Source organism: Oncorhynchus clarkii, chromosome 29 (assembly GCF_045791955.1).
Source record: "Oncorhynchus clarkii lewisi isolate Uvic-CL-2024 chromosome 29, UVic_Ocla_1.0, whole genome shotgun sequence".
NCBI lineage: Eukaryota > Metazoa > Chordata > Actinopteri > Salmoniformes > Salmonidae > Oncorhynchus > Oncorhynchus clarkii.
Genome location: NC_092175.1, coordinates 23,732,006 through 23,758,951, shown reverse-complemented (window position 1 = coordinate 23,758,951; position 26,946 = coordinate 23,732,006). Strand labels below are relative to the sequence as shown.

Sequence of the window (26,946 nt, the reverse complement as noted above, 5' to 3'; positions counted from 1 at the left end):
ACCAACTCTGATCAATGGCCACTGGAGAGAGGAGGTTTCTACCTTCCCCCTTCACCTCTCCACCTGTGATAGCCCTCCCCTCTCCTCCCCCTCTCCTCCCCCTCTCCTCTCAAAACAAAGGCTCCTCTTGCCTCAGGAGTCTCTTTATCTTCATCTAGTTTACATCATGTCACACAACAGTTTATGCTACTTGTCATTTTTTTGTATGGTTATGGAATCATGCTCAAAATGCATTTATCAGGTTTCTTTCATTTCTTTATTTGACCTAGTTTTCTGTATGTCAGATCAAGTGGCAAAATTCCCAACCTGGCCCAATTCCATCATGGCTACCTAATTATCCCCCTCATTCCTAATCGGCATATATCACTCCTCACCTCACCACCTGATAGCTGATGTGTGGTGAGTGTTCTGGCACAAAAATGGTCACCGTGCATCACCCATTTGGGGTGAGGTGAGTTTCTCCCTACTATGTAAAGTGCTTTGACTATCCATGTTGGTAGAAAAGCACTATATAAATCCAATCTAGTATTATTCTTATTCTTATTATTATTAGGTTGAGTATTTAAGGATTCAACGCAACATGACCCAAACTGACATGATTATTTCCTATTGCACCTGGGTAAATACAAGAGTAACAACATTCACCCGTTTTTGAACTTCTCAGGATTCTAAGAAATGCTATGAAGTAGTAGTTGAAGTAGTAGTTGAAGTAGTTTAACTACTTTGATGAGTATTTGAACAGGCCTTTACATAGACACATTGATGTGCATAGACTTCACAGATTTCCTCAAATTACAATCTACTTCTTCCACAATAATTCAGCAGATCCTCCAACTCAACAATGTGTAACATAATTAGGATTTTATTTAATCAGATTTTTACAAGATACTACGAGGCAACAAACCAGTTTGTACAGTAGGCTATACATCGTTTTATATAGGCCATATGATATAGTCCTATTTCCAAAGGCTCAAAGATTAACATTATAGACAAAAGCATAATGGCAATCAGTCACAATCAACATTTCGAAAAACTGCCTTTTTGATGGATGATTTAACATATACTCATCTTGCTGCTGTGCCTTATCTGTATGTACACAATCAAAGCAGATCCCATATTGCAAATAAATCCCTCTGAAAGGCAAGGCAGGGTTTAGGCCTACCTCTGGCTCTTATTTTAACTTTGCAGGATGGTTGGTGGAAATGTACAAGGCCTGTACAAAGTCTTAAAAGGAGAGCGAGGATGCCAAGAGTAGCCGACTCTACAGTTTTGTTACATGGTTTGTAATGGCTCGGCTGTGGGCCAGACTGGCTCAGACAGAGGATGCTTGGTAGGGAAATGTGTGGAGGGGAACTGCATACTCTTCCAATAATATACAGTGCATTCGGAAAGTATTCAGACCCCTTGACTTTTTCCACATTTTGTTACGTTACATCCTTATTCTAAAATGGATTAAATCGTTTCCCCCCCTCATCAATCTACACACAACACCTCATAATGACAAACCAAAAACTTAAATATTTGGTTTTTTTTTATACGGAAATATAAAATGTACATAAGTATTCAGACCGTTTACTCAGTACTTTGTTGAAGTACCTTTGGCAGCGATTACAGCCATGAGTCTTCTTGGGTATGATGCTACAAACTTGGCATACCTGTATTTGGGGAGTTTCTCCCATTCTTCTTTGCAGATACTCTCAAGCTCTGTCAGGTTGTATGGGGAGCGTCGCTGCACAGATATTTTTATGTCTCTCCAGAGATGTTCGATCGGGTTCAAGTCCGGGCTCTGGCTGGGCCTCTCAAGGACATTGAAAGACTTGTCCCGAAGCCACTCCTGTGTTGTCTTGGCTGTGTGCTTAGGGTTGTTGTCCTGTTGGAAGGTGAACCTTTGCCCTAGTCTGAGGTCCTGAGCGCTCTGGAGCAGGTTTTCATCAAGGATCTCTCTGTACTTTGCCCCGTTCATCTTTCCCTCGATCCTGACTAGTCTCCCAGTCCCTTCCGCTGAAAAGCATTCCCACAGCATGATGCTGCCACCACCATGCTTCACCGTAGGAATGGTGCCAGCTTTCCTCCAGACGTGACGCTTGGCATTCAGGCCAAAGAGTTCAATCTTAGGGACTCCCGAGTGGCTCAGAGGTCTAAGGCACTGCCTCACAGTGCTAGTTGTGACCCTAGAGATCCTGGTTTGAGTCCAGGCACTGTCGCAGCCGGCCGCGACCGGGAGACCCATGGGGGGAGCAAAATTGGCCCAGCGTCGTTCGAGTTAAGGGAGGGTTTGGCCGGCAGGGATATTCTTGTCTCATCACGCACTAGCGACTCCTGTGGTGGGCTGGGCGCATTGCACACTGACACGGTCACCAGGTGTACGGTGTTTCCTCTGACACATTGGTGTCGGGTTAAGCGGGCATTGTGTCAAGAAGCAGAGCAGCTTGTCTGGATTGTGTTTCGCCTCTCCCAAGTCCATACTGCAGTTGTAGCAATGGGACAGGATTAAGGAGATAAAAAAACAGAGAATCTTGTTTCTCATGATCTGAGATAGAGGTCGACCGATTATGATTTTTCAACGCCGATACCGATTATTGGAGGACCAAAAAAATCCAATACAGATTAATCGGCCAAGTTTTTTATTTATTTTTAATTGTAATAATGACAATTACAACAATACTGAATGAACACTTATTTTAACTTAATATAATACATCAATAAAATCAATTTAGCCTCAAATAAATAATGAAACATGTTCAATTTGGTTTAAATACTGCAAAAACAAAGTGTTGGAGAAGAAAGTAAAAGTGCTATATGTGCCATGTAAAAAAGCTAACGTTTAAGTTCCTTGCTCAGAACATGAGATCATATGAAAGCTGGTGTTTCCTTTAAACATGAGTCTTCAATATTCCCAGGTAAGAAGTTTTAGGTTGTAGTTATTATAGGAATTATAGGACTATTTCTCTCTATACCATTTGTATTTCATATACCTTTGACTATTGGATGTTCTTATAGGCACTTTAGTATTTTCAGTGTAACAGTATAGCTTCCGTCACTCTTCTCGCCTCTACCTGGGCTCGAACCAGGAACACATCGACAACAGCCACCCTCGAAACATCGTTACCCATCGCTCCACAAAAGCCGCGGCCCTTGCAGAGCAAAGGGAAGAACTACTCCAAGTCGCAGAGCGAGTGACGTGACCGATTGAAACGCTATTACCACGCACCCCGCTAACTAGCTAGCCATTTGACATTGGTTACACCAGCCTAATCTCAGGAGTTGATAGGCTTGAAGTAATAAACAGCTCAATGCTTGAAGCATTGCGAAGAGCTGCTGGCAAAACGCACAAAAGTGCTGTTTGAATTAAATCGTACAAGCCTGCTGCTGCCTACCATCGCTCAGTCAGACTGCTCTATCAAATATCAAATCATAGACTTAATTATAACATAATAACACACATAAATACGAGCCTTTGGTCATTAATATGGTCGAATCCGGAAACTATCATTTCGAAAACAAAACGTTTATTTTTTCAGTGAAATACCAAATGGTTACCTGGACTATTTGCATTGTGTGACCCCCCCCAACCCCTCTTTTACACTGCTGCTACTCTCTGTTTATCTTATATGCATCACTTTAACTCACATATGTCAGAGTCAAGGCCCGCGGGCCACATCCGGCCCGCAAGAAGGTTTTTTACGGCCCCTGGGATGATCTTGATTTATTATTAGAACCGGCCCGCAGCAAGCCGGCAGCCCGCAGATCTTTTACACGCACCAATACTACATTTCCCACAATGCAAAGGTGACGCACCGAGCAGTAGGCTGCTTCATTTCAATATTTATTGGCACAGCAGTCGTCAGCATCACAGTAAAATTAACTTTCAGATACCCATCAAAAATGGCAAAACGGAAGGTGGATACTGAGAACCGGGGGTTTCAAACAAGGTGGGAGTCGGAGTATATGTTCACGAAGGTAGCTGGAAAACCTGTGTGTCTTCTGTGTGGAGAAAGTGTGGCGGTACTGAAAGAGTATAATCTGAGACGACATTATGAAACGAAACACGCGGACAAAAACAAGAATATGGACATGGAACAAAGGCTACAAAAGGCAGAGGAATTAAAACGAGGCCTCAAATCTCGACAGGCTCTGTTCAAAAAAGCCAAATCACAAGGCCAGGCTGCTGTCAAGGCCAGTTTTATTTTGGCAGAAGAGATCGCTAAATCAGCCCGGCCATTTACGGAGGGGGATTTCATCAAAAACTGCATGATTAAAGTTTGTGACGAAGTTTGCCCAGAAAAAAGGCAACTCTTTTTAAATGTGAGTCTGAGCAGAAACACCATTGCCGAGAGAGTAGACCAGTTGTCCATCAATCTAAAAGAGCAGCTTGTGAAAAAGGGAAAAGATTTTATTGCATATTCCTTGGCTGTGGATGAGAGCACCGACATTTCTGACATTGCCCAGTTGTCAATTTTCATCCGCGGAGTGGACTCCAACCTAAGCGTGACAGAGGAGTTTTTGGCTTTACGTCCTATGCATGGCACAACTACGGGGCATGATTTGTATGAAGAGGTGTCAAGATGTGTAAATGAGATGGAGCTGCCTTGGGAAAAACTCGTGGGTTTGACAACCGACGGAGCACCTGCGATGTGTGGACACAGGAGCGGACTGGTGGCGAAGATACGGGAAAAGATGCAAGAGGAAAACGCGACAGGTGAGCTGACAGCTTATCATTGTATCATACACCAGGAAGCGTTGTGCGGTAAAGCCTTGAAAATGGAGCATGTAATGAGCATCATCACGCGCACAGTTAACTTTATCAGAGCCAAAGGTTTGAATCACCGCCAGTTCAAGGCATTTCTGACGGAGTTAGAAACGGAGCATGGTGATTTGCCTTATCACACAGAGGTGCGATGGCTAAGCCAGGGAAAGGTGCTTCAAAGATGTTTCGAGCTTCGTGAGGAGATTTGTCTGTTCTTGGACAGCAAAGGGAAAGACACAACACAACTCCGAGACGAAATGTTTCTGTGTGAAATGGCTTTTCTGTGTGACATTACGAGTCATCTGAATGCAATAAACTTGCAGCTGCAGGGTCGGGATCGTGTCATCTCTGATATGTACAGTACAGTGAAGGCATTTAAAACCAAACTGACTCTGTGGGAGACGCAGATGCGGAAAGAAAATTTGAGCCACTTTCCCAGCTGCCAGACCATGAAAGAGAAGCTCTCTACCAGTGCGTTCCCGAGCACACAGTTGGCTGATAAAATAGGTATGCTTGCCGCTGACTTTCGACGCCGATTTGCTGACTTTGAAGCACAAAAAAGCAGGTTGGAACTGCTCGGTAACCCATTTGCTGTTGACGTGGAAAGCTCACCACCAAACCTCCAAATGGAGTTGATTGACCTCCAATGCAATGATGCACTGAGGGCAAAATATGCGGCAGTGGGTGCTGCGGAGTTCGCCCGTTTCCTCCCCGGCACAATGCCCCAGCTGCGCATCCAGGCTGCTCAAACGTTGTCTATGTTTGGCAGCACATACCTGTGTGAACAACTGTTTTCTTTGATGAACCTGAACAAAACATCACACAGAAGTCGACTTACTGCTGAACACCTCCACTCAATTCTGAGGATTTCTTCAGCTCAGAGCCTTACCCCGAACATTGATGAACTTGTGGAAAAGATGGGACACCACCAAGTATCACCCTCAACCTCAAACAAGTGAACATTACTGTGCAATCACATATTTAGAGTTTTTACTCAGTTCAAGTTTAAAAGTTAAAATTTAATATTTGTTTTCACTGCATGTTACTTCTCCTTAAACAAAGTGTTGTTTTTGATTAATAGATTTTTGCACTTTATTTTTTTGTATTTCAATCCAATTATATTTTAAAAATATTTCAGTTGAGTGGATGATAGAAAATTGCTATTATTGTTTTTTCTTTGAAGTAAATTTAGCCCACTTTTGCTAAAATAGAAAGTATAGTCTACTGATGGTGCCTTGAATACCGGTTTCTTTCATTTAATGTTCATGTTATGGGGATATTTATATAAAGGAAATTTGTCTTTTGTGTCTGTTGAAAATTAAAGATTACTGACAGAGCCATAAGAAAATATTGCTTTATTTATCTGATCATATTGTAATATATTTGTTAGGTTTTCAGTAGGTTCAATTAGGTTCACTAGACTATATGCGTCATTTAAAAATTTTTCAATGAACATTCGAACAGTCCGGCCCTCGTCTTGTAGCTGATTTTTTTATTTGGCCCTCCGTCCATTTGACTTTGACACCCCTGCTTTAACTATACATTCATGTACATACTACCTCAATTGGCCCAACCAACTAGTGCTCCCGCACATTGGCTAACCGGCCTATCTGCATTGTGTCCCATCTGCATAGTCACTTTAACCATACCCACATGTACATACTACCTCAATAAGCCTGACTAACCGGTGTCTGTATATAGCCTTGCTACTCTTATTTTCAAATGTATTTTTACTGTTGTTTTATTTCTTTACTTACCTCCACACCGAGACACACATACTTTTTCCCCCCTGCAGTATTGGTTAGAGCCTGTAAGTAAGCATTTCACTGTAAGGTTCGGCGCACGTGACAAATAAACTTTGATTTGATTTGAACCGTTCAGTTTTTTATCTGACGGGGTGGCATCTCTAAGTCAGGTTTAAAAATATATACTTGTGTATTGATTTTAAAGAATGGCATTGATATTTATGGTTAGGTTTGGTGCAACGACAGTGCTAAATCATCACCCGTTTGGCGAAGTAGACTGTGATTCGATGAGAAATTAACAGGCACCGCATCGATTATATGCAACGCAGGACCCGCTAGATAAACTAGTAATATCATCAACCATGTGTAGTTAACTAGTGATTATGTGAAGATTGATTGTTTTTTACAAGTTTAATGCTCGCTAGCAACTTACCTTGGCTTCTTGCTGCCCTCGCGTAACAGGTAGTCAGCCTGCCACGCAGGCTCCTCGTGGAGTGCAATGTAAGGCAGGTGGTTAGAGCGTTGGACTAGTAACCGGAAGGTTCCAAAAACGAATCGGTAACGCTTGTCGTTAGGAGATGGAGAGAAGGACCAAGGTGCAGCGTGGTAAGTATTCATATTCTCTTTTAATGAAAACGAATACTCAAACAAAAACAACAAAACACGAGAACGAAACGAAAACAGTCCTGAACGGTGAAATACAAACACAGAAAATAAACACCTACGAAACACAAGTGAGAAAAGGCTACCTAAGTATGATTCTCAATCCGAGACAACTAACGACACCTGCCTCTGATTGAGAACCATACCAGGCCAAACGCAAACACAACATTAAAAACGGAACAGAGACCACCCACCCAACTCATGCCCTGACCATACTAAAACAAAGACATAACAAAATAACTAAGGTCAGAACGTGACAGTACCCCCCCCCCCCCCCCCCCCCCCGGACCTCGGACTGGGGACCCTCGCCATGGGTCCCAACTGGACGGGAGATTCCGGCAGAACCGGACAGGCGGGAGACTCCGGCAGCTCCGGAGTGAAGGGCGATTCCGGCAGAGCCGGCGTGACGAGAAACTCTGGCAGCTCCTGGCTGACAGACGGCTCTGGCAGCTCCTGGCTGACGGACGGCTCTGGCAGCTCCTGGCTGACGGACGGCTCTGGCAGCTCAGGACTGACGGGCGGCTCTGGCAGCTCAGGACTGACGGACGGCTCTGGCAGCTCAGGACAGACGGGCGGCTCTGGCAGCTCAGGACAGACGGGCGGCTCTGGCAGCTCAGGACAGACGGGCGGCTCTGGCAGCTCAGGACAGACGGGCGGCTCTGGCAGCTCAGGACAGACGGGCGGCTCTGGCAGCTCAGGACAGACGGGCGGCTCTGGCAGCTCAGGACAGACGGGCGGCTCTGGCAGCTCAGGACAGACGGGGAGCCTCTGGCAGCGCTGGGCATGAGGAAGACTGGTAGCACTGGACAGGCGGGAGCACCTGTAGGGAGGAGACGGAGAGACAGCCTGGTGCGGGGGGTTGCCACCGGAGGGCTGGTGCGTGGAGGCGGCACCGGATAGGCCGGACCGTGGAGGCGCACTGCAGGTCTCGAGCACCGAGCCTGACCAACCATACCTGGCTGAATTGCTCCCCGTAGCCAGGCCAGTGCGGCGAGGTGGAATAGCCCGCACTGGGCTGTGCTGGCGAACCGGGGACACCATACGTAGGGCTGGTGCCATGTACCCCGGCCCGAGGAGACGCACTGGAGACCAGATGCGCTGAGCCGGCTTTATGGCACCTGGCTCGATGCCCACTCTAGCCCGGCCGATACGAGGCGCTGCTATGTACCGCACCGGGCTATGCCTGCGCACCGGGGACACCGTGCGCCTCACGGCATAACATGGTGCCTGCACGGTCCCTCTCTCTCCAAAGTAAGCAGGTCAGGTCTCCTACCTGACTTAGCCACACTCTATGATTTTTTTTTTTACAGTGCCAAGTAAGACAACTGAGATGGTAGCCTATGATTTAAAAGTAAGCTATTTCATCTAACATATCCAGGAAATGCATGATTTATATTTTGATGTGCAACATTTCAAACATGTCAAAATAGGATCCAGAGATGTATTTTTGGCTCTTCAGAGGATTTGCCAACAACTTTGTGCATATTGGTCCCTATAGGCTATATTATTCACCACCTGAGATAGAGGGAACTCAAAACACTTATCTAGATTGCTAACTCTAAATATGATATTGTTGCTATATAGCCATGTAGGGTAATTAAATAATATGTCAGTAAATGTAGGCTAATGTCCTACAAAAAGCCTAGACCTATTCACTGCAAATAGCTCGCTCTGCTCCACTCTGCGGGTGCATCAAAACCATACTACAGCCTACTCCGGTTGAAAAGTGGTACCATGAGTTCAACATTAAGAGGTGAAAAATAAATTATATACTCACAGAAAACGTCAATTAAAAATAAAAAATCTAAATGCATTTTTGGGCATTAATTCCTCTGTAACGTGAACTTTCATGTGCTTTAATAACAAACTTGTATGCCAACTGTAAATACAATATTACGAGCCTTACCACAGAAAAAGACAGGAACCTTCCTGCTAGCCATGATTGGCTGAGATAATGGGTGGGCTGGACATGTCGAAAGATGCGTTCGGATTGGTCTGCCATGTTGCACGCTTCTGTCTATAACATGAGCTGGTCAGTATGTGTAGGTAATCCTTTCTAACGCTGTTTTTTTTTATGTTCTGCCGTTTGATTGCAAGTATGCAAGTAGGCTGTTGTATAAAACACCTGTCTCCGGATTACATCTTCAAACTAAGGCCACCATGGCATCCGTGACAGAGAGGGAGAAGTGTCCATCCATGTATACCCACCCATGTATTCGGGTAAGATAGTCTAGCTAGCTATCTACGTTTTCAGATATTACACGTTTCAAATTTTGTCAAAGTAATTTTCATTTCAAGTTAAAGCTTACTGTTGCCGTATTTCTCTCCCTTCCACTCCATCTCCTTCTCTCTGTCTCTCAGTAACGCTCAAAGAGCACACAGTGAGTTCATCTAATGATCTAGTTCAAATGCCTGTAAGTGAATCCTGCACAGACAGGACTGCAGGAGCTGTCGGTTCAACTAAGGTCCCACAGGGCCTGGGGTAGATAAAGAAATATTTGCATTTAAATTGCAATTCCTCCAAGATAAGTCTGGGTGAGAGTAACCAAGAGTATCTTTATTCAGTAGTAGAAGGTAGTAGGCTAACAGAAGGGTCTGAGGTATTTTGCATATACCATTTCCTCTGGTATAGTAGGTCAATTATTATGCGTCTGCATGCAAAGCGATTGTGTGTTTATGTGTGTGAATTAAAGCTGGGAATTTTATGATATTATCATGATACGTAAGTGCTGGTACGCTCAACAGTTTTCCGTGTGTATCTCTAATGGTCCACCAACCAAAGGACATCCAGCCAATTTGACACAACTGTGGGAAGCATTGGAGTCAACATGGGCCAGCATCCCTGTGGAGCGCTTTTGAAACCTTGTAGAGTCCATGCCCCGACAAATTGAGGCAGTTCTCATGGCAAAATATTAGGAAGGTCTTCTTCTTAAAGTATTTTACACTCAGTGTAAATATATTACAATTCGATACAGTGGTTCTACTGAGATTCGATGTTCCAAACATATTGTTCACCATACAGTGCATTCGGAAAGTATTCAGTCCCCTTTACTTTTTCCACATTTTGTTACGTTACATAATCTATGAAATAGATTTTTTCCCTCATCAATCTACACAAAATCTACACACAATACCCCATAATGAAAAAGCAAAAACATTTTTTTATACATTTTTGCAAATGTATTACAAATAAAAAACGGAAATATTACATTCACATAAGTATTCAGACCTTTTACTCAGTACTTTGTTGAAGCACCTTTGGCAGAGGTTACAGCCTCGAGTCTTCTTGGTTGCACAGCTATTTTCAGGTCTCTATAGAGATGTTTGATTGAGTTCAATTCTTGGCTCTGGCTCGGCCACTCAGGACATTCCAAGACTTGTCCCGAAGCCACTCCTGCGTTGTCTTGGCTGTGTGCTTAGGGTCGTTGTTTTGTTGGAAGGTGAACCTTCACCCCAGTCTGAGGTCCTGAGCACTCTGGAGCAGTTTTTCATCGAGGATCTCTCTGTATATTGCTCCGTTCATCTTTCCCTCGATCCTGACTAGTCTCAATCCCTGCCGCTGAAAAACATCCACACAGCAAGATGTAGCCACCACCATGCTTCACTGTAGGGATGGTGTTGGCCAGGTGATGAGCGGTGCCTAGTTTCCTCCAGACGTGACACTTGGCATTCAGGCCAAATAGTTCAATCTTGGTTTCATCAGACCAGAGAATCTTGTTTCTCATGGCCTGAGATTCCTTTACGTGCCCTTTGGCAAACTCCAAGCGGGCTCTCATGTGCCTTTTACTGAGTTGTGGCTTCCGCCTGGCCACTGGTAGGTGGAGTGCTGCAGAGATGGTTGTCCTTCTGGCCGTCATTGTAAGAATGTGTTCTTAACTGACTTGCCTGGTTAAATAAAAATGTATTAATTAACATGGACAGGACTAAGGAGTTTAGAAAATGTGATGAGTTTTTCGCTTCCTGGACCAAACCTCACACGGGTAAAGCGCTCACTAAATAACACCTTTCCAAATAGGAGATGCTACGTCTGTCCTTTTATAGGGTACCCCTCTCTGACGCACACTTCTCGACGTCCAGCCAATCATGGCTGGCATAGTGCAATGAAGGCTTCTGATGAATATACTGGGGGTGTATCCCATAGTGAAATACCTCACTTATACTATCAGAGAAACAGGGTTAAAGTCATAACCTAAAGTTTTCACTTTGGGTGCTCCTGCAGTAGCACCGTGCCCAGACCCCAAACATTTCCCCCCAATTAGGCTCAGGTCCAGGCCTCATGACCTGAGAAGTTTGGTTATCCCCAAAGAGCACATAATGGTATCAGTGGAAATCAGCAGAGATTAAGAAGGGGGATGGATGTCTGTTCTGCCCCTTCTTTTATGGCCAGTTAGCAGACAGAGATGAGGAGTCAGGCATGAGCACTTACTGACCACTATACTCTCAATTAGAGCTAGGACGATAAACAGAAAGTTACCGACATTGCCTTCCTCTTACTGAAGCATTTTGCATAAGCCAGTAATTTTCTTTGATTTTGCAATACAACCTTCCTGCAGATAGGCTAATGGTTTTAGAACAATTTGATCAACAGTAATAGCCTATGCATTATTTTGTATTCCTGCTATGAAAGTATCTGCTTGTCCACTTTTGCTGTCGGCTGCTGTGTGAGCAAGCCACTTGGACTCCCTCTCCTCACTGTGAGCATGGAGAAGTGAGAGATGCGGCTCAATCTTATTTGGCAAAATTTTAAATTGTGTCTTTTACATTGGATAAAAGTAGATACTCAGAGCTAGAAAATGGTATATCATATACTGCAGGAGGAACAAAAAGTAAGTAATTCTGCTTTGAAAGTTGATAAACTTGTAACCTATTTTGTTTGAAAATGTCTCTTGAATGTTTTGGTACATCTTTAGTATTAGAGAGCTCTTATTTGTCTTCACCCATTCAGCATCGTTCACACTCTCTTAAGCCTTGGCCGCACCCAGCTCTTTAAGGAGACACATGTGAGGCCATGTATTAAACAACCAAATATTTCAGACTAAAGGCTGGTTTATACTATGGGTGTGATCATATATTCAATCTGGAGTGCTAGAGTGTGCTCAGAGTGCGCTCTGGACGTTCATAAACTCAGAGCTTTGTCAAATTGTCCGTTCATAAACACAGAACTTTCAGAGCTCACACTGGACACTGGCCGAAGAGTAGGGTTGATCGAGCTTTCTGACCGAAGAGTAGGGTTGATCGAGCTTTCTGACCTAACAACAGCAGTCAAGCACCCAAGCTAACTGGCTACCGTTGGCTAGCTACTTCCAGACACAAATGAGGGAACAGTTCACTCTGAACATTTTACTAGCCCTAGCAGAGCTGGTTACGTTATTTCTATGTTATACCGAGCGTTGGTGACTACAAATGTGCTGCTGGCAAAAATTTAATTACGCTTTTTTGCCAACCTTTACTGACCAGTTCAACGGGTGTTGAGCGTTCGAAAATTCGTAAATTCGTCAGTTATTCTGCGCTCTGGCACACTCAGATGAGTGCTTTGAAATCAGAGTAGATAGCCAGAGCGAATTTACCAGCTACGTCTTATGACAGTTGTCGCAGTGACATCATGAACATTCTATTGAAATGGTTACTTGCATAGTCGAGCCAGCCAGCCAGCTAACATTAGCTAGCTAGCTGAAAGCAAGAGGCTCTCTAATTGTTTGCAGCTCTTTAAGATTGAATGAGGATAGTGAGCGTGGCATTGGATTACTGGAGTGTAAGGATGGGATATGTTGAAAATGACGAAGTACGGGTGATCTCTGCCCTGCTAATGGGCCTCATGTAAAACTGGAGTCTACAGGTTTTCATTGGTGTTGTAACTTAAGTGATATGTGCGGTGAATAGAAACATTCAAGTAAAGTGAAGGTGGACAGATCTCAACAGGGAGTATCAAGTCTTCAGCTTTCTCTCTTGTTGCAAACACCTTTCTTTATTTAGGGGAAGTCAGCGTGGATTTGGCTCCTTAAAAGGTACCACCCTTTTTTATCTTAGGATGCTTTATCTTATGTGAACTTGTGTGTATATGTGTGGGTGTGTATGCTACTGTTGACATCACGTGGACCTCTAAGACTCTGAGAACATCCATGGAATGTTCCTCCTGGTCTCCCAATAAATTCAGCAGACCTTTTTAATCTGCTCATTAATACTCCTGATCTAGCTGTGATGAAATACCAGCCTCTGGACAGACACAATCCTCCCCTTGTTTGAGCCACAGTTCCGCTCCTTGTTTTGGCTGGAGGAAAACGAGCTACCGCTGTCTTTTATTGTTCTCTTAAATGCCAGACCTTAAACAAACCCACTGTAGCTCCTCTGTTTTCCGCCCCACCAGTTGAAACCCTTCTAAGGGTGCTCGTAAACAAGGAAATATCATTATCAGCCCAAAGTTAGCAGTCTGTCTTTTGTTTTCCCTGCCAGTTCCTCTCTCCTGACACACACGCTGACTCATTGTTGCCATGCAGGGATGTCACTAGGGGTCATGTTCTCTAACTGAATGACTTCATATCATGGCCCTGATTGGTTGCACTGTCAGGGCAACCCTCTATCTGTTACCGAGGAGATTTCTTCCCAACAAGATAGTTGCATTGCCCACCTAGGCATGTACCAAAAGATTAACTAGGCCAATAACATTAAGGTTTAAAAATCCATGTCAAATCACAGGAACTCTAGGTTCTATAGTCCTGTGTAGCTAAATTGGTAGAGCATGGCACCAGGGTTGCGGGTTCGACTCCCACGGGGGGACCAGTATGAAGAAAGTATTAAAATGTATGCAGTCACTACTGTAAGTCGCTCTAGTTAAGAGCATCTGGTAAATGACTAAAATGTAAAATGTTTGAAAGAACACAGACACATGCAATATTGCATAATAGTTTCTATGAAAGTGTGCCCTCAAAGACATTCCTGTGGGAAGAGGAGAAAGGTTGTAATGTCAGGTATAATAGGTCCTAGACAAAAAGTCCTTCAAACCTACACAAAGAAGTAGGGAAGGGGAAGAAAATGTGAACTATTCTAAACTCTCAACCAAGGGATAAGGAGTGCTTATAATTAGAGGTCGACCGATTAATCGGGATGGCCGATTAATTAGGGCCGATTTCAAGTTTTCATAACAAAGGGGTAATCTGCATTTTTGGACGCCAATTATGACCGATTACATTGCACTCCACGAGGAGACTGTTTTCCGCCCCACCATCATATTGCATTTGGACATTTCTTATGGCATTTGGCCAAAAAAAAGTGACTTTTGACTTCCTATGAAATCATATTCCACATGGACAAAACATATGCCTTATGCACAAGTTTTAAAAAATTAAAAATAAAATAATGATAATAAAATTTGACAAAAGTATATTCAGCCTACGCTGCCTTAATCACCACCTGTTACACGAGTGCAGCAAGGAGCCAAAGTACGTTGCTAGCTAGCATTAAACTCATCTTATAAAAACAATCAATCTTAACATAATTACTAGTTAACTACACATGGTTGATGATATTACTAGTTTAACTAGCTTGTCCTGCATTGCTAATAATCAATGCGGTGCCTGTTAATTTATCATCTAATCACAGCCTATTTCGCCAAACGGGTGATTCGCAAATAAAAGCACTGTCGTTGCACCAATGTACCTAACCATAAACATCAATGCCTTTCTTAAAATCAATACACAAGTATATTTTCTTAAACCTGCATATTTAGTTAAAATAAATTCATGTTAGCAGGCAATATTAACTAGGGAAATTGTGTCACCTCTCTTGCGTTCTTTGCAAGCAGAGTCAGGGTATATGCAGCAGTTTGGGCCGCCTGGCTCTTTACAAACTGTGTGAAGACCATTTCTTCCTAACAAAGACCGTAATTAATTTGCCATAATTTTACATAATTATGACATAACATTGAAGGTTGTGCAATGTAACAGCAATATTTAGACTTATGGATGCAACCCGTTCGATAAAATACGGAACGGTTCTGTATTTCACTGAAAGAATAAATGTTTTGTTTTCAAAATACGTTTTTACGGATTTGACCATATTCTGTGTGTTTATTATATTGTAATTAAGTCTGATCGAGCAGTAAGCATTCATTCAAACAGCACTTTCCTGTGTTTGCCAGCAGCTCTTCGCAATGCTTGAAGCACAGCGCTGTTTATGACTTCAAGCCTATCAACTCCCGAGATTAGACTGGCAATACTATAGTGCCTATAAGAACATCTAATAGTCAAAGGTATATGAAATACAAATGGAATAGAGAGAATTAGTCCTATAATTCCTATAATAACTACAACCTAAAACTTAACTGGGAATATTGAAGACTCATGTTAAAAGGAACCACCAGCTTTCATAGGTTCTCATGTTCGGAGCAAGGAACTTAAACGTTGGCTTTTTTCACATGGCACATATTGCACTTTTACTTTCTTCTCCAACACTTTGTTTTTGCATTATTTAAACCAAATTGAATGTTTCATTATTTATTTGAGACTAAATAGATTTTTATTTATGTATTATATTAAGTTAAAATAAAAGTGTTCATTCAGTATTGTTGTAATTGTCATTATTACATTATTGGTATCGGCTTTTTTGGTCCTCCAATAATTGGCATCGGTATCGGCGTTGAAAAATCGTAATGGTCGACCTCTACTTATGATACAACCATCCATGGTGGTCAAGGTCCTGATCATATGAACACTTCCAGTACTGGAGTAGCCTACGCTGGCTGATCCTTTGGGGATCAGCTTTAATCTGTATCCTGTGAACGGGGAGAATAAACGTTGAAAATTGAAACTAATAAATGGAGCCGGTGTTCTCCACGCCTACTGACATGTTTCTCCTACACTTATTGAACCGTGGAATAGGCCTTGGAAGGACTCCAGCATATTAGAGTGAACACAAAGACAGACACTGAGTCAGAACTCGCTCTAGTCTCTCCTCTCTCCCACCCAGCAATGCATTCTCTGATCATTTGTTGTGTTTGTTTGATGCTCAGAGGTTGTAAATACTTAATGTGTGATCTGATAAGGGATGGCTCAAGACTGCTAAACTTCTGTTAACATTACTATGTGTGAGTGATTCTTGTAGGCACTGCTGGTAGGTGTATGAAGGCATATAGTTCTGCTGACACAGGAAGTCATGTGCTGCCTTACAGTCAGTATATCTGCTGTGGTGGTGGGGTTAGCAGATTAGAGATGGCTCCCCTCCACTGGTGACAGTAGAGTTAGCGAGCTATCTTCTACTTGTGTGTGTCACTCGGTCACACAGTCCATAACTGCGCAGTGTCATATGCTACCACTTCCGTCCCTGTACAGATCTCTCCATCTCTGACCTCTCTCTCTCTCCCTCCATTTTTGACAATGTGAGGCCATGAGGGAACATGATGCTATAAGAGAGGAGGAGCGTGACCTTGTGTGAACATGGTGTTCCACTGCACATTATCAAAAGGTTTCAGTTCTGAGAGATATGGACAGAGTCAGACAGAGCTCTGACTACAGGGAAAGGGGGATATCTAGTCAGTTGTACAACTGAATGCATTCAACTGAAAAATCTCTGAATCAGAGAGGTGCAGGGGGCTGCCTTAATCAACTTCCATGTCAACAGCGCCCAGGGAACAATGGGTTACCTGCCTTGCTCAGAATGACAGATTTTTATCTTGTCAGCTTGGGGATTCGATCCAGCAACCTTTCACTTACTAGCCCAATGGTCCTACCCGCCAGGCTACTTGCTGCCCCTACAGCCATTGACGTGCTGTAATGCAGTGCTGTGTGGTGACTTGGGCTTTAGAACATCCCCCAGGCTTACCCAACCAGAATTTTTTTCCCAGTATGGATTTTTCTAACAATCATTGGACACAAAATGGTCCCCATTCAACACTTGTTTCATATGAATATTGGCAAACACTGATACTGTTTCTTCGCTGTTTCCTCCACGTTCTCTATCTGTTAACTACACAATACAATCAAGTGTCTGTTTTGTTTTATTATTTACAACCAAGAGAGAATAGAGCCACCCTACCCAGCAGCAGCAGCCGCCGCTAATGGCAAAATTTAACCCATTGTGCTTTTTACAGCAAAACATATGACTGGCTCAACTGTTATGGGGAACTACTGTAAGCTTCATATTGTAAAATAATGTGACCAATGAAATGAAGGATGGAATCTGCTTTATCTCCTAACATATTGCACAAGTTGACTCTACGTATTTATTAGCTTAAAAAGTAGCCTTAAATATTAAAATGTATTGAACAACTTCAAAGAAATTGTTTTGACAGTATTGACGCTATTGGAAAAACCATCCTGTGAAGTTTTCCAAATACCCCAATATACAATTTACCACCCAAGCCTAGTATTGAACTCAACACAGCGGTCCTTAAACCACACAGAGCCTCTCCATACATCACGTCACATGTGTTGTGTCTGCTGTGTGCGGTGTGATCATGATGTCACTCTCAGATCCCTCTGAGGATCACACTAACCCTCTGGGGAGAGATAGGAGCTTATCATAGATTAGTAGTGGCTGCATGTATGCTACATCATTAAACATGATAAAAATCTCCTGGAACACGTCTAGGTTGACCTTTACTTACATAATGATAATATTACCCAGAAAACTTCGGGTTTATCTGAAGTTTGATGTAGAGTCTGCCTATCCCGATAGGGCAAGGGTGGCTGGCTTCCCCGATTATAGGCTAGCAATTGGAATTTACTTGCATTAGCTTCTTAGTAACATATTCAATAGCCCCATCGAACAGGTGAGTGGTGAGGCTATTCCAGTCTATGATACAGATCACTCTACAAACCCCTCGCTATTGAATGTTTAGTGCTGCTATTTTTACACAGCACAGTGAGCACACCAGGGCCAAGGGTTTCATTTAAAGGGGTTCATGTTGAACATGTGGCTTCCTGTCAACAGCAAAACATATTTATAGACACCATTCATTGAAAACTCTGCTATTTGGTGTTTATAGCATCCATATGTGGGCTTTTTTTTTTATACCAACTCATGACAGATAGAAAAACTCATAATGGAAACACCCATTTTAGGGAACTATGAATGATAGACAAAGTTAGTTAACTGCACAGTTGATTGAATCTTTTATTTCTTTCCATTCCAGCCATTAAGGTGAACTGCCTGGGATCATGTGGGGTCTCCAACAAAATGAACGACACGTCGTGGACACTGGAAGAGCAATACTTCAGCAGCACACTGTCTGTAGCTGACAAAGGTGAGGATTATGGAAGCCATTTTGGGGCTACTGATACAAAATATATAGAGTATTATCATATAGAATGAGAATCTAAATAGAGGCTGGTCGAGTTGCAGCCCTCTTCTTCTGTTGAATTATAAAATGCTGTGAAAATAATGTAGCATTCTGCCGCTCGATTAGGTTTTTGTCCTAAAGAGCGGTTTTGAACTTTTTATAGTGGTGATAATTCTGAAGTATAATTGCAATTTTACACACCTCTTGAGACAAAATACTGAAACTGCCAATCAGCTGAAGTAATAGGTCCCTGCAGGGGTGTTCCTGTACTAAATGTTCTGTCTGCGAACGTGGCTCTACCTAACAATTGCTGATAAAGAGAAGGGATGTGCTGTGCTCCACAGAACCCGTCTGTTTGTCTCCCAATGGTCTTGTGGTGGTGTTCTGGCGTAGAACATTCATAGTCATTTACTCTGTGTAATTCTGTAATTGTCACACCCTTATCTATTTCACTTGTCCCTGTGATTGTCTCCACCCCCTCCAGGTGTCGCTTATTTTCCCCGGTGTATTTATCCCTGTGTTTCCTGTCAAGTTCGTCTTGTATGTTTTCAAGTCAACCAGCGGTTTTCCCGTTCTCCTGCTTTTTGCATTCTCCTTTTTCTAGTCCTCCCGGTTTTGACCCTTGCCTGTTTCTGGACTTTGTACCCACCTGCTTGACCATTCTGTCTGCCTTGACCAGCCTGTCTACCACTCTGGACTCTGATCTGGTTTGGACCTTTTTGCCGGTCCACGACCATTCTCTTGCCTACCCCTTTGGATTAATAAACATTGTAAGACTCCAGCCATTTGCTTCCTGTGTCTGCATTTGGGTCTCGCCTTGTGCCTTGATAGTAATGTATAAAGTATTTCATGTACACTGTAATTGTTTTGAGTGTTAATTATTTTATGACTAATACATTCTATTAGTTGAGTTGAGTAAATGTGTTCCTCGTTTTACAGTGTAATTCTTTGATTGACTAAACGCTTATATTTTAGTAGGTCTATTGATAGTTGTTAATTACACTATACACATAGCACATGCTGGGGTACCACCTTGTCATCTATGATCTGCTTGCCTCTAAATGAATGCTAGAATATTGGTTGCCAGGATTAGCTATCTAGTCTCTTAATAATCACCTAACGGTGCAAGTTAGACACATGTTCATTATAGTCATACTGAGAGGCCTTAATGAAGAACCCAGTTAAGTTGCTTCCTGTGAGCAACAGGTGCACCTTTTTTTGTTTATTATTAGTATTATTTTGAAGCTCTTATGGAAAACAGCAGAAAATGTATGTAAATAATGATTGTGAAAAAAGAAAGAAGCATTACTACAATGTGACGTCATCTATAAATATGGGTGACGAAGGCTGCTGCCAAAACGCATCTGTTTGTCCTGACCTCTGTTAAGAAGGCATTAAAATGTAAAGACTATTTCAGTGAGTGCAGAGTTTTCCTTCTAGTGTGTTAATATTGTCCATACCTCAACATGTGAATGATCTGCCATGCATACGTGGTGAAACCTGTTGAGAATGTAGATTTGAGTGGAACAACACACTGGTACTGGAAGTCATTAAACCCAGGCAGGCCTGGTTGTGCTGTATGTGAGCTGTGGAGCATGCCCAGTAAGCAAAACGAGTATTTGACATTGACATCAGGTCATTTTACGTGCTGAGTGAAAGGTGAAAATATGTCATTTCTGGACGTTGAAAAAAAATATGAAAAAAGTGTTATTTTGATATAATGCTTAAGGCATTGAAAATATATGTGTAGTTGGCCATAGAATTTTCAACATCTGTAAATTACGTATTTTCAACATCTGGAAAATATGTATTTTTACGTCCTGAAAATACGTAATTTACAGATGTTGAAAATATGTATTTTTACGTCCTGAAAATACGTAATTTACAGATGTTGAAAATGTGTATTTTTACGTCCTGAAAATACGTAATTTACAGATCTTGAAAATATGTATTTTTCGGTCATTAATTCTATGGCCAAATTTCAACTACACATATATTCTCAATGCAGTAAGCATTACATCAAAATAATCATTTTTCATGCCTCTTAACGGGATACTTTGGGATTTTTATCTACTTCTACTGAATAAAGTTAGAGGCTATTTTGTGAGCCAATGCTTACTAGCATAAGCGCAATGACTGGAAGTCTACGGTATCTACCAGCATGCTAGCTCATACCATAGACTTCGAGTCATCGCGCTAACTCTAGTTAGCAATTGCTCTAACTCTAGTTAGCAACTTCCTTCAAACTGCAAGCAGAGATATAAAAATGGTATCCACGAATTCATCTGACTCTCGGGAAGTAGGTAAAGGGCTTCATGGCCAAGATCCTGAAGTATCATTTAATAGGACAAATGAGCCAACTGAAGATTACAACAGAATATTTATTATTACTCCCATCTGTCACATGCACTTATGTTGGTGTTTATCTACCTTAGTTGAATGCGCTTGACTGACTAAGTCTCTCTCTAGATAATAGCGTCTGCTGAATGACCAACATGTACACTTACAAAGCATGCTGGGTATTATTGTGATGAGCTCCACCCCCAAACAAGTACATATTTGGTCTGTGCGGACCAGATCCAAATCTGAACAAATCATATACTTCTAGGCTATGTTTCACAACTTTGAACATCACATTATAGTACGGCACAGCTTAGTGCAGTAGAGCACAGTAGAGTCATGTACAGGACAGTCATCAAGTTTTATTCAGTAGAGTAGAGTGTAGTAGAGTACAGTACGGTATAATTCAATTCAGTAGACTACCGTGGAGTTTAATTCAGAAGAGTACAGTACAGTTTAGTTTAGTTCATTATAGAAGAGTACAGTACATTAGAGTAAAGTTGGGTACAATACAGTACACTATACTTTACTCTGCTGTACATAACTGTACTATATTCTACTTTTCTTTACTATGTACTGTAATGTACTGTGCTGTTCAAACTTGTGAAACATGGTTGTCTATGATTTGGTCCGAACCTGATTTGGTCCGGACCAAATCTGAACCAATTATAGACGTCTATGTTTGGGCCAAATCAAGGCCAGTCCAGACCAGATCAAATCTCAACCAAACATAGACAGCTTTTTTTGGTCCTGTCGGGACAGACAACTGGGTATAATCCATGCTGGTTAGGTTAGCACACCACTACTATGTTGCTTAATGTTTAACTCTGCCTCTCTCACCTATAGGCTCAGTGGTTTTTCACAGAGCTGGGAGGTGTTACTAGAGAGCAGTCTATTCAGCTCTGTCTTCCTTCTTTCTGTCTTCATTCTTCCAGTATACTCCATAGACTTTCCTTGTATATTCATATATTCAATATCCATACAGATTCATTAACCCATAATTTTGGTGTTGCAAGCACTTTTCTCCAACAACCCACTGAGCCGCCTGACCACAAACATTTAGAGAAAAGCCCCTCGTGTTGTGTTTGTGTGAATGTGCTATTGGGTATCGTCAAATACACTCCATGGCCAAAATAATGTGGACACCTGCTCATCGAACATCTCATTCCAAAATCATGTGCATTAATATGGAGTTTGTCCCCCCTTTGCTGCTATAACAGCCTCCACTCTTCTGGGAAGGCTTTCCACTAGATGTTGGAACATTGCTGCGGGGACTTTCCATTCAGCCACGAGAATTAGTGAGGTCGGGCACTGATTTTGGGTGATTAGGCCTGGCTCAAAGTCTGCCTTTCAATTCATCCCAAAGGTGTTCAATTGGGTTGAGGTCAGGGCTCTGTGCAAGCCAGTCAAGTTTTTCCACACCAATCTCAACAAACCATTTCTTTATGGACCTCACTTTGTGCGCAGGGGCATTGTCGTGCTGAAACAGGAAAGGGTCTGTTGCCACAAAGTTGGAAGCACAGAATTGTTGTATGATGTAGCGTTAAGATTTCCCTTCACTGGAACTAAGGGGCCTAGCCAAAATCAGGAAAAAAAGCCCCAGACCATTATTCCTCCTCCACCAAACTTTACAGTTAGCAATATGCATTCGGGCAGGTAGTGTTCTCCTGGCATCCGCCAAACCCAGATTCGTCTGTCGGACTGCCAGATGGTGAAGCGTGATTCATCACTCCAGAAAACGCATTTCCACTACTCTAGAGTCCAATGGCAGAGAGCTTTACACCACTCCAGCCGACACTGGGCATTGCACATGGTGATCTTAGGCTTGTGTGTGGCTGCTCGGCCATGGAAACCCATTTCATGAAGCTGCTGACGAACAGTTATTGTGCTGACGATGGTTCCAGAGGCAGTTTGGAACGGGTGTTGCAGCTTTAGCAGGGCGGAAATGTGACAAACTGACTTGTTGGAAAGGTAGCATCCTACGTTGACAGTGCCACTTTGAAAGTCACTGAGCTCTTCTGTCAATGTTTGTCTATGGAGATTGGATGGCCGTGTGCACGATTTTATACACCTGTCAGTAACGGGTGTGACTGAAATAGCCAAGTCCACTAATTTGAAGGAGAGTGTGAATGTGAAACTATCAAACAGTTATTTATTTATTCAGTATTTATTGAAGCTGGTGTGATCACAGATTGTGAATTGCAAATATGAATCTATTCAGATTTGGCTGGCCATGTTACTACTTGTCCAATAGACATTTCTTGCAGTCAATATTAATTACTGTCTCATTAACACTCAGTTGTGTAACGACAGATCAGTTCCATGCCTGTTTGTTTTATGTCCTAGTTAGTGTTTGTAATGTTCTGTCAATTCATTGGATCAGTTAAGGGGAATTTAATTAGATGCACTTGAATGTCTTTGCTGCTCAAAATTCCAGTCGATAGAGCTGATTTAATATTTTTGATGTAGATTAGCCTCACAGAAGCATGTGAAATCCAGGACTATTCTTAGATCAAAGAACAACCATTTCCGAGAGCTGAAAGCAGTTGGAATCCAAGTACTGATTGTGCATGTTGCATACAAATAGGCGGAGGCATGCACAAACTCAAGCACGAGCCTTTACAGTGATTGTAGATGTTCTAGCATGCATGCATACAAATATGTTGGAGGTCGTTTAAGAGTGAAACCTTATTTGTTTTCATTTCTTTGTAGAATTCCAATGTGTGTACCGATCCTATACCACACATCCATCACGTAAACATCCCAAGAGATTATTAGAATCATCACTGGATGGGTTTGTGTAATTTACCACTTTTAACTATCCCAACACCTCTGACACACACACACACACACACACACACACACACACACACACACACACACACACACACACACACACACACACACACACACACACACACACACACACACACACACACACACACACCAAAACTGAAGAGTCATAAATAATTAATTTCACATCCTCCTCCTTTTTATCTCAATGTTTTTTTCCTATCCCATTTTTCCTCCCAACAATGGGCTCCTCTGCCTCTAGGTTATGTGACACAGGCACAGTAGGGACACTGAGACAGGGAAGGGTACAGCAGTGGCCAACCACACAAGGGGACACGGACTGTCAATGTGGTATGCCATGAGGTATGCCAGCCACACATGTAGGGGGGTTACGGGGATGAGGCAGCGTACCCTCCCATACTCTCCTACTTCTGTTCATGTGACCCTCAGATATATCATGCAGATGGTAGGGTGGTGTGTGTGTGTGTGACTGCGGTAAGCTGTCAGTCATCTTTAGCCAAGCTGTGAATAGGTGTTTGCATCTCATCTCTTTCCCAGTAGTCAGTGCATCAGTGCAAATTTCCTGTACAAGTGTCTTAAAGGCCTCTATTGCTGGCTTTGGGTTTTTAGGAACAAATAACAAGTGATTCTGTAACCAGGTTTCTATCCAACCTTTTTATGCAAGTAAAGTACATGTCAGATAAAAAAAATCTGAAAAAACTAAATATGCTAGACAAAGTGGGATCTTTTTGTGTTGGTAATATGAATTAAATGAGAAATGTTGAGGGAAATGCTTTTATGCGAAAATATGGATATATTAACCATCATATGGAAGTAAACATGGAGTCACCTTGTGTGATCCTCCCACTACGTCTGGAAAGCATGCAGTTTATTAGGCTACAGATGAAATAAGTTATGATGAACTTCACAGGGTGGTAAAAGTGCAAGGTGATGTGCTTGAGGCTCCTTTACAATACATCTTAAGGGTTTTATTCTGGTAACAATGATCATCGACGCTAGGTTGTGTTAGGCAAATAAAAATTGTTTTTGTCCGTACTAATCTCATCATGTAGGCTATAGGTGCGCTCTAGTCAGCAGCATGCAGATACAGTTCTGTAGCAAAACAAAACATTTTGGTGAGAAAGTCATCAGTGGAGTTGGAAATTTGATGGAAACCCATTTAACCTGTTACGGATGATGCAAATTCTCGCAGCTTTTCGCAACTTTTTGTTAAAAATCGCGCAACATTTCAACGTCCTGCTACTCATGCCAGGAATATAGTATATGCATATGATAAGTATGTGTGTATAGAAAACACTCTGAAGTTTCTAAACCTGGTTAAATCATGTCTGTGGCTATATGTTCACCAAAAACACAAAAAAAAATATTCATCCGCCAGTCTTTGAATTGTCTAAGGCGATAGAAAATAGATGAGGTTCCGTTTACAACGCCTACAGCTTCCACACGATGTCGCCAATACTGGCATTTCGTTGCAAGTTTATCCTTGGTGGGATGACGTATAGGCACTTCCTGTCTTGGGGTGCACCCAGGAAATTATGAAAGTGAAAAAAATGGACGATGATTTCAAGACTTGCTGCTATCGAATACAGATCGCCCCGTGATCAATTTGATCGATTATTAACGTTTATTAATACCTAAAGTTGGTTTACAAAAGTAGTTTGAAGTGATTTGTAAAAGTTTATAGGCAACTTGAATTTTAAAAAGTGACGTTGCGTCTTGTAAAGTTGAATTTTCCTTGGATCAGACGGCCTTCATAAATGGACATTTTGGGCATACTTTGACGGATTTAATCGGGAAAAAGACCCAATTGTGATGTTTATGGGACATATAGGAGTGCCAACAAAGAAGCTCGTCAAAGGTAATGAATGTTTTATATTTTATTTCTGCGTTTTGTGTAGCGCCAGCTACCGCAAAATCTTTTGTTTAGGTCTCGTTCAGGTATTTTGGGGGGTGCATGCTATCAGATAATAACTTCTCATGCTTTCGCCGAAAAGCATTTTACAAATCTGACATGTTGGCTAGATTCACAACGAGTGTAGCTTTAATTGAGTACCTTGCTTGTGTGTTTTAATGAAAGTTTGAGTTTTATCGAGTACTACGAGTGGCGCTCTGAAATTTCCGCTGACTTTGGTTCCTGTACAGGAACCACAATACGTAAGAGGTATTTTTTATTCAGTACATGGGAATTTAACCACAAAATGTATGTTTATGTGTGCTGCACCATCATGCACTGCCTTTTATCTGCAACAACTCAATTTGATGAAAACACATTTTGGTAGGAAAATGTGCATATTGTTTTTATGCAGAGTTTTGAATATAAAATCTGTCGCCAATTGGATGTTAACCTAGCTGGTTACCATGAGGGGCCCCTGTGTTGAGGATCAGCGTGGCGGATGTGTTGTTACCTACCCTCATCACCTGGGGGCGACCCGTCAGGAAGTCCAGGATCCAGTTGCAGAGAGAGGTGTTTAATCCCAGGGTCCTTAGCTTAGTGATGAGCTTTGTGGGCACTATGGTGTTGAACACGGAGCTGTAGTCAATGAAAAGCATTCTCACAGGTGTTCCTTTTGTCCATGTGGGAAAGGGGAGTGTGATTGAGATTGCGTCATCTGTGGATCTGGAAATTAGAGTGGGTCTCAGGTTTCCGGGATGTGAGCCATGACCAGCCTTTCAAGGCACTTCATGGTTACCGACATGTTACCTTTGTTTTCTTGGGCACAGGGACTATGGTGGTCTGCTTGAAACATGTAGGTATTACATACTCGGTCAGGGAGAGGTTGAAAATGTCCGTGAAGACTTGCCTGTTGGTCCGCGCATGCTCTGAGTACACGTCCTAGTAATCCGTCTGGCTTGTGAATGTTGATCTGTTTAAAGGTCTTGCTCACATCGGCTACAAAAAGCTCACAGGTCTTGCTCACATCGGCTCACAGTCATCTGGAACAGCTGGTGCTCTCATGCATGCTTCAGTGTTGCTTTCCACAAAGCGAACATAAAAGGTATTTAGCCCATCTAGCAGGCTCGCGTCACTGGGCAGCTCGAGGCTGTGTTTCTCTTAATCCTGTATTGACGTTTTGCCTGTTTGATGGTCCTTCTGAGGGCATAGTGGGATTACTTGTAAGCGTCCGGATTTGTGACCCGCTTCTTGAAAGCGGCAGCTCTAGCCTTTAGCTCGGTGCGGATGTTGCCTGTAATCTATGGCTTCTGGTTGAGATACAGTTGAAGTCGGAAATTTACATACACCTTAGCCAAATACATTTAAATTTAGTTTTTCACAATACCTGACATTTAATCCTAGTAAAAATACCCTGTCTTAGGTCAGTTAGGATCACCACTTTATTTTAAGAATGTGAAATGTCAGAATAATA

At 42.3% G+C, this 26,946-nt stretch overlaps 1 protein-coding gene across 1 annotated transcript in view; it reads left to right on the top strand.

The window, feature by feature from the left end:
- Positions 1 to 26,946, top strand: part of LOC139388127 (arrestin domain containing 1b) — a 60,608-nt gene that overhangs the window by 16,183 nt on the left and 17,479 nt on the right. The window contains exon 2 of the mRNA XM_071134702.1: positions 18,281 to 18,391. Within this exon, the coding sequence (XP_070990803.1) occupies positions 18,281 to 18,391 (111 nt within the window). The remainder of the gene's footprint in view (positions 1 to 18,280; positions 18,392 to 26,946) is intronic.